At 37.1% G+C, this 9,499-nt stretch overlaps 1 protein-coding gene across 1 annotated transcript in view; it reads right to left on the bottom strand.

Annotated features, from left to right (window-relative positions):
• Window positions 1-9,499, bottom strand: part of LOC114901845 (TCR gamma alternate reading frame protein) — a 28,989-nt gene that overhangs the window by 8,785 nt on the left and 10,705 nt on the right. The window contains exon 5 of the mRNA XM_029234015.1: window positions 503-547. Within this exon, the coding sequence (XP_029089848.1) occupies window positions 503-547 (45 nt within the window). The remainder of the gene's footprint in view (window positions 1-502; window positions 548-9,499) is intronic.

Below are 9,499 nucleotides of genomic sequence, written 5' to 3'. Positions count from 1 at the left end.
TTCAATTCCAGCACAACCCCTGCTCGATACATACTGTTATCCCATTTATCTGTAATCTCAGATTAGGAAACTGAGGCCAGAGAATCATCTCCAAGTTCACATAAGCAGTAAGTGATGGACCTGGAGCTCCAGCTCAGCCTGATGCCAAAGCCCAGGCTCCTTGACAACACCCTTTCACCATCAGAAAAGTAATACGTCAACTCACAAAACTTACCTGTAATGGCAAACTTCAGCCTTGGGTCAAACATTTTCATAATAATTACATACGTATGAGCACTTTGTATAAGTCCACATGGACACAAAGCTAATTCCTATCACAGTATGTGCACAGTGTTATCTGTGCTGTCCTTTACTATACAGATTTGTTTAAAACCACTTCTAAGGTTTCTACATTTAAATACCATCACAGCCCTGTTTTTTCTAAAGATTCTTAAGTATTACTCTAACTTCTTCTTCCCTCCCTCCAAAAACTTGAAAAAAATTGCATTCCTCTGATACCTACCTGTGACCACAAGTTTTGTCCTATCGCCGAAAATTTTTATGTATTAATTCCACAGTGATTCAACCCATATCAAAAACTTTAGACTAATTTAGCTTCTCTGATTTCTTCAAATCCTAGTGGAACTATAACAGCCTGCTATTCAAGAGACCAGGGCTCGGTTCCTGGTTCTTTTTGCTCTTAACAAGTTCTGTGTCTGAGCTAATCAGGTAAACTAAAGCCTTTATTTATTTGAAAACAATGATATTAATGTAAATCAGTTCATCATCCCTACCAGTGCTGAAGTGAGACCAAAATAAAACAAGATCTGAAGAGCAATTTGATTAAAAATGCTACAGAAATGAGATTATAATTATTATTATTATCATTATCATTTTATTAGCAATTTGTGATGATTGTGTGGTCCAATATGACATTTTAATCTCATGGGACCAAATCATGCCCTCACCACTAGAAATGCAGTATCTGGGGGTTGCAATTGGATCTGTGGCAATCAAGCAGGAAGACTGATTCCCTGGTTTGCTGTGCTCTGATATATCTGGAAGTTTCAAAGCCTTCATCATAGGAAATGTGTCTTTTACACACCCAATTAATAGGCAATATATCTTGTCTTATCCCCTGCATATCTATGGTTAAGAAAATCAAAGGGAACATTGGTTAAATATATGTAATCAGTATATGGGACTACTTAACTCACGTTGTCCAAAACAAATGGCTTTTCCCCAATCAACAGCATAATCTATTGGCATTCGAAGTTTTACCAGAAATTTCAGCCTCAATCTGACTTCTCTCCAGCTCATGCTCAGAGTTCAGCTTGCAACTCCTGGCAGTGGACCTTCAAGGCAGGATGACTAGAGAAATGGTAGGATGCCTGGTCCTCAAATCCTATTATTGTCACCTTGGATCACGAAAACTTGCCTGACGTTATCTGCTGAGGGTCACCATGTTATGGTGCCGTATCATCGATGCACTGGGAGTATAAACTGGGTTGGCTTAAAGATCATTTCTTCCATTTTATGGAATGGATATTGAAGTCAATGTCCATGCTTTACATCACTTTCCTCCTTCAAGACTCCTGCATTGAAGTCTTTTTCTAATTTTATGGTGGGAAAACATATCATATTTGAAAATTTGGTGTGCTTCATTTGATCAGTTAACAAAGGGTATGTATTCTACTACATGTTCCCCTACCTTCCTTTTTCTTTTTTTATTCATTTCTTTTTACTGAGATATAACTGACACATAACTCTCCTATCTTTGAGCATAAAATCTTACCCTGTGCTTCTTGCTAGATTATCAGAGGCCTTTTTCCTTCTGCTTCCCTTAGTGCCTTTGATCTTCTATTCTTATTTCATGCTCTGCCTCTATATATGTTTGCTCTGTTAGGTCTTCTCAAATAAATTTTGCAAACAAGCGGTTTAAATAAGTGAAAAATAGTTTGTGCATTATAGGTTGCTTGTTTTTTCTGCCCTAGGGGTTCATAATTAGTAAGATCTAACTCCAGTATGATATGAGGTATGGTAAAATATGTTTACTAATCCTAGTTCTGTGATATAAAAGCAAAACATGCAGGATTCAAACAGACCAAGGGTGCCAGAACATAAGGTGAGGCTTTTATTCTCAAAATTATCCCTCACAAAACAAGGGGCTGCCTATGTATCAGTGCCTGTGCAACCATTCATATTAAAAGATACTCTTCTAATACTCTGCTCTGATTAAAAAGTACTACCTGGACAAGAAATCAACCTGAAAGGAACTCAGTTAAAGCTGGTTTGGGAGTATTAATATTACCTGGTAAAAATTATTTGGGATTGAAGTCTCTACAGTTTGTGCTTACCTTGCACATGTATAGAACAACAGAATAAATTTTACAAATGCTTTCCTTTTATTTTATAAGTGGGTAATTATTTCTTTGAATGAAATACCCACTGGCATCATCGTATGGGGATCACAAAACAAACAGACCCTGAGATGACTTAGTAAGTTGCTCTAAGGTAGATGTTTTAGGTGCCTGTTTAGGGTCTGAACAAAATTTTTAATGAAAGGTGTGGCCAAAAAGCAGTATTTCTCAACTGGTTTTGTATTGACATAATTTTTAACTTTCAGGTGTAATCCAAATAAGAAATTAAATACTACAATTGAATATTTGACTTTTGTCTATATCTCTATAAGCTTATATGTTCAAGTTGCAAAAAAAAAAATATTAAAAAAAACCCACTTTTTTTACTTCCAGATATTTCTACTGCAAGATGAGAGAGCACCTTATATTCAGGCTAATAATATTTGAGATAATGCTTATTACATTTTACCACTTTTAGAAACAGGTAACAATTGGTCATAGAAACTGAGAGAATTTTTAAGTACCGACCATTTGTTCTAAAATGACCTAAGACTAGATGGTAATTAATACATTGAGCTGCACTCCTGATTTCATAAAGAATTCCAATGAGTAAATGAGTAACAATTTAAATTCTGGGGAGGAATTGATCTTTTTATCATAGACCACGTCCCAACATTTGTGGTAGGTAATTTTCGTTTTTCATTTTGTTTAATCCTCACAACATCTACTCGAGATGGTTGTTGCACAGATGGAATAAGTGAGTAGAAATATATCAAACTGTTAACAGTGATGTGTCTATAAAAATTTTTAATTTTTCTTTATTTTGGTATTTTTCAATTTTTTCCCACAATGGGCATGCATTATTTGCATAATTTTTTAAAGCACTAACCAGTGAATCAAATTTTATTTGCTAAAAGATCACCATACAGAAAGTGACAGAGTCAAAGTCCATATTTTTCCCTGCACTACACACTACTAAAAATCATTTTTCAGGACACTTATGAGTTATATCTGGGTCACTTTTATTTAATTTGATTGCTATACTTTACATTGAATAGACTCAGTTGAAAAAGGGAGACCGGAATGTTGCTTTTCAATTTACAAATTCATTTGTTCATACGATCACAACCACTAAAGAGATCAAAATATATAATTCTTTCATTTTTTTCAATGCTTTATCAACTTTGTGAAAATTTTTTAAAACTTTCATTTCCGTGGATCTCATAGGGTAGGGACATACTTGAGAGATGTTCCCTCCTCATCCAGGCAAAATTTCACCTTTAAGGCAAATGAAGAGGGAATAAATTTACTGGATTGAATTTAGAAAAAAAAAAATCCACCTTAAGACATGCTTGAATATGGTTGCAAAGTTAAATATCTTGCTACTTGATACTAATCATTCTCTAACTAAATGACAAGTTGAACAATATTTGTCCAATTTTTCCATCGGTTATTTCTGGAATCAAATGAAAAAACCACCTAAGAGTCTTTGAAAATTTCCAAGACCCAATGAACCTAATGTATCCACCACTGAGGGACTCACACTTGGTCTAACTGGCTAACTCTTGTCAATGTTCTCTGTACTAGGTCAGGCAGAGAAGGAACCAGGCAGACGCCAAGGACCTGGATGGAGTCACCGACCTCTCCAGAGACCCCACCCTGATTCGTGACCAAACAGGGATCAAATCCAAGAATTCTGGGCCAACACCAGCACTGCAGTGTGCAGTGCCTGTATTGCTTGCCTCCCTCCCCTACTTTGCTACAGAATTTAAAGAATATTTACCTGTAACAATGAGCTGTGTTCCAGAACCAAACACTTTGATGCTCTTGCCATGTGTTAGCCCACCATCTAAAAAGCCTTTGTAGAAAGCTCCCTCTCGGCCTGCTTTAAAATTGTGCCCATATTTTTTCAATATTTGTATAAATATATTTTTAAAATGGCCCTGCTAACAATAAACAAAGGTGGAACTCAAGCAAAAGCACATTAGGTACGAACGTGGTCAAGAATTGAAAAATTGAACCTGCTCTTATTGGGCATCTTGGGTTATATCTGCTCCCATCTCACCTCACGTACACTGGAGAGTATGATTCCATCTTTTCTCACCATTTTGCCTAAATCTTCTAAATATCCTCCCTTAAAGGGTTTTCATGTATAAAATCAGTTCATGCTTAGCGTATACAGTTAATGTTTCTTTAATTTCCAAAGTTGAACTAGGAATAATGTATTTGATTATTTAATAAATGTCTATTCATTACCTTTTATAGCTATTTTGTGATATATGTGTATTGAGAGGTAGGTATCTGGGTTAATTCTAAAGTAACTTCTTTCCAGAATCCAATCCTCGTTCAGTAGACCAGATGAGTTGTGGCAGAGTATGAATTTTTAATGATGGCCTCTTAAGCTATTCATTGCTGAAAGACTGCTCCTTTCTACCTGAAAATAACCTTATGGTTTCAAGGGCATTGAAATAAAATCCTCCGCTGCTCATCAGAGAATCCTATTCAGTTTGGTATTTCTCAAGCATTTGGTACCACCTTTTCTGCACTATTTTTAAAAATTTTTATTTAATATTGGAGTATAATTGATTAAAAATGTTGTGTGAGTTTCAGGTGTACAGCAAAGTGATTCAGTTACACATATACATGTATCTATTCTTTTTCAAATTCTTTTCGCATTTAGCTTGTTACAGAATATTGAGCAGAGTAGGTCCTTGTTGGTTATCTATTTTAAATATAATAGTGTGTATTTGGTATTTTTCGCTCCCATCATGTCTGGAGAAGCAGCTCTAAGTTATGCAATTTAGTATAAATGCTATAATTCTTTTACCAGATTCAATATTTTTAGCAAATTTGATGCCAATACAGAAGGAAAGTTGAGTGAAATGGTGTCAAAATGAATTGCCATTCTATAAAGACACTCTAAGAATCATATTTTGAGTATTTATATTCAGTATGACTTACATGATCTTTTCTGGGAGGAGCAAGGTCCTTTCAGTGCCATGATTAGAAGCAGGAGCATTATTTTCACACATGAGTATTAATACAAATTATGAATTATTACTAATTAGGTAGTCAATTACAAAATCCTTTTTAAAAGTCAGAATACAAAAGATTAAATATTCAGAATATAAAAACATGACGTTTCACATCACATAATGGTCCAGACCCTGCACTTTGGAATCAACAAGTCGCTATTGGGTCCCAAATTTTGCCACAGTAACTAGTCATGTGCCTTTAGGCAAGTAACTGAACTTCTCTAAACCTCAGTTTCCTTATCTATGAAATGGGAAGAAGAGGATTCCTGTTGAGGAAGGAGATAAGGCACTGAAACTACTTATCTTGGCGTCTGGTCCTCAGTAAACAGTAGGTGATATTATTATTCCCTTTAATGAGATGGTTGTGGCCATTTCATCAAAATCTTCCAGTAAACAAAGTATATGGATCTTATAGGTACTACATCAATTAAGAAAGGAAACAATCTCATCAATGCAAGACCTCCTACCTCTCTGGCAGCCACAGGCCAAAGAATATGGGGCCCAATCAAGCCAGAATCTAGAAGACTTTTCCACTAGACTGGAAGCTGTTTGAGTGTTGGGACCTGTCCTATCTGTGTCTTGTTCACCCTTTTATCTCCAGCACCCAGCACAGAAAGTGTCCTCAATAAATGTTTGCTGAGAGAAGGAGCAAGTGAGAATATACAACCATGCAGACCCTTTTCATGGACTTTGGAGCTGAGATGGCTCACTGAGCTCACAAATCCCATGAAACTGGTCCACGTCCAGGCAATGTAACAAGAGTTGTAACTGCATGAATTTCAGCTGATCTCAGCCTATGTCTGAGAAGCTAGAGTAACAAGAAGTGGGATTTATCGATGTTCTATAGTCATTTACTATAAGAATTTTTTTGCACTGTTGTTAAGGATGAGATGAAAACCAATAATGTCATTTTTTCAGGTTATTGGGAGAAAGGAGCAATGTGTTTATCTCAAACTACAGAGAAGAGGTAAATATTGTCTCTCATTTAAAAGCCCATCCATAGCGTTTCCCTGGTGGCACAGTGGTTAAGAATCCGCCTGCCAATGTAAGGGACACGAGTTTGATCCCTGGCCCGGGAAGATCCCACATACCACAGAGCTACTGAGCCCGTGTGCCACAGTTACTGAGCCCACGTGTCACAACTACTGAAGCTTGTGTGCCTAGAGCCCATGCTCCGCAACAAGAGAAGCCACCACAATGAGTAGCCTGTGCACCGCAACGCAGAGCAGCCCCTGCTCGCTGCAACTAGAGAAAGCCCGTGCACAGCTACAAAGACCCAACCCAGCCAAAAATAAAGCCACAAAGAAATAATAAAAAGTTTTTAAAACTCTATTTTAAAAAAAGCCCATCTATAAGAAAAGCATTTTGAACCAATAACTTACAGCAACGGATTACAGACATGGTCCTCAAAATACTTTAATTTCTACCCTGAGTCTATTCTTTTTTGGATAAAAAGTTGAATTTCTAAAGGTAGAATTTGAACTGCTAACAAGCAGGGAAAAGCCATTTACAAGAGAGTTTTGTTTCCATATACAGGGACCAGTAGCTGCAAAATTGCTGTTCAGATTCTGAGGACAAGAATGTGGCAGTCAGATAAGGGGGAACCCTAAATTGTTTTGTTTTGTTTTTTCTAAAAAGCAACTATGAATTTTTCACTATTAAGTTAAAATAGAGAAAAGTTACTTACCAGGGAGAGTTACTATGAGCTTAGTTCCTCCTCCAAATATCTTGATCCAACCTGAGCTATCACGATGGTTAGAGAGCCTACAAAAATCTCAGCCTTCTCCTAGCTTCATGACATGACCAGCAGTTAAAAAACTTTGTAGAGTCAATTTGATCTTCCGGTTCTTTCGAACGTCCCTGAACGTAGGTTTCATGGCATCTGATACTTTGTAGATTTTCCTCAAATCAATTGACCCAAATGTCTGTTTTCCTCCGAGTCATAAACTTTAAAAAGCACGGTTAGAAAATGAAAAGGATAAAAGCAGGAAAAGAACAGTTCAGCACCAACTGGTCAACCAACTGCTTTTCTAAATTACCAGGAAAAGTATTCAGAGGATTAAGGCTTTTTTTTATTTCCAGGTGTTCGGTTGTGTTGAAATTGCTGAGTTTGCATCAAAGAAAGTCTCTTTTGTTCTCACAAACACCAGGGCTGCTCCATTAGTGATTAGGGAATGCATTTCTGAAAGGAGGAAACGCTTCAGTAACTGAAAATGCAAATATGCCAACACAAATATACTGAGCAATGTGAACAAAGTTCTTCTTTTCTCCTAAACCGCTTTTACCATTGGGCCACGTGATTTTTAAAAAGGCAGTGTCAAATGAGAAAATAAGTCCTGTGATGACTTATTATTTTTCGTGGGATGAAAGAAGACATTTGTAGCATTCTGTCTCTTTGAAATAATAGATTCCTTATTTAAACTAAACCTTAAAAACTAAGCCTAGTTCTCTGATGAGTTGAAAGATGCCATCTTGGGATGCTGTCCTGTAATGTTATGTCACTCAACATGGATCAGAGGGAAAAGAAATTGCCAGAAGCAGCTGAGTGCTCCTCTGAATACAGATGAGCTGTCCAACTGCCAGGACCCGGACAGGGTAGGGCCTGAGTATCCCCATGCCCAGTCCAGATCCACTTGGTTCCGGCCTCAGTCCTGTGAGCAATCATTGCCTCTGCCCTGACAATGAAAGTAAGAGGAGGCCACGGTGGGCAACTGCTCATTCACAGCAGCTCAGAACCTCCAACACAATGGGGGAAGACCTGGATGAAAATCACGTTTAGAAAGGGATTTTTAACGGAAAATTCAAAGGTATTATTACTTGGAGCTGTCAAATGCCCTTTGCACCTATTGTAGACATAAATGATGCCCACTCAATTCCTTTCTGATAGTTTTTCCTCTGTTTTACCTTATTCCAAGAAAATGAGGAGAGTTATAAGGTATTTTAGGAGTTGTCTATATTTCAGGATCCATGAAGGTAGTAAAATACAAAAAAGTAAAGAGTTACAAAATCCTTTATTAAATTACAAAAACTAGATGAAGAGTATAATATTTTACTAAAGGGCATAAAGTAAAACCTGAATAAACAGATATATATCATATTTGTAAAGGAAAAACTCAAGATCATAAAGATGCTAACCTTTCCTAAAAGCATGTATATAAATTGACCTCAATTCCAACCAGAATGATAACATTTTATTTTTTGTTCTTTGTTGTAAGATGTCGGGGTGGACTAGATAAGTTGATTTTAAATTCTAACGGGAAGAATAAATATGAGATAATTGAAAACTATTTTTTAAAACAATGGTGAAGAGACATTTAGCATAGTAGATTTCATCACTTATCACAAAGCTACTGACATAGTAGGATAAAGGTGTAAGAATAGTGAAACTTATATAACACAGAAATCCTCCAGAAGGTGATCCAAGTGTACGGTGATATTAAAATGTGATCTGGTATATATATTTTTTAATTTATTGTTTTTGGCTGCGTTGGGTCTTCGTTGCTGCGCACAGGCTTTTCTCTGATTGTGGCGAGCAGGGGCTACTCTTTGTTGCGGTGCGCGGGCTTCTCACTGCGGTGGCTTCTCTTGTTGCAGAGCGCGGGCTCTAGGCGCGTGGGTTTCAGTAGTTGTGGCGCGCGGGCTCTAGAGCGCAGGCTCAGTAGTTGTGGCTCACGGGCTTAGTTGCTCCGCGGTATGTGGGATCTTCCCGGACCAGAGCCTGAACCCGTGTCCACTGCATTGGCAGGCGGATTCCCAACCACTGCGCCACCAGGGAAGCCCCAGTGATCTGGTATTTTTTAATAATAGGGAAATAATAGACTATTTTAAAACAAGCTTTGGACTACTGATTACCCTGTTGGAAAAAGCAAAAATAGCTCTCTACCTCATACCATATAAATTGGGTTCCAAGTAGATAAATATCTAAGTGAAGAAGAATCTAGAAATGTGAGCTGGAAAGAAGTAGGGGACTAATGGGGTCTGTTGTGTAGGGGAGCTTGGAAGAGGATTAAGAGGCACCTTTACTTAATACTTAATGTTTCAGAAGGAGAAAGTTGGAGAATGTTTATTTTTCTCCAGTATTTTCAAATAAACTTTTTTTTTTTTTTTTTTTTTTTTTTTTTTTTT

This window comes from Monodon monoceros, unplaced genomic scaffold, assembly GCF_005190385.1.
Source record: "Monodon monoceros isolate NGI ecotype Baffin Bay Population unplaced genomic scaffold, NGI_Narwhal_1 Super_Scaffold_2, whole genome shotgun sequence".
Taxonomy (NCBI): domain Eukaryota; kingdom Metazoa; phylum Chordata; class Mammalia; order Artiodactyla; family Monodontidae; genus Monodon; species Monodon monoceros.
Note: the sequence above shows the minus strand (reverse complement) of the source record. Positions and strands in the feature narration are given on the sequence as shown.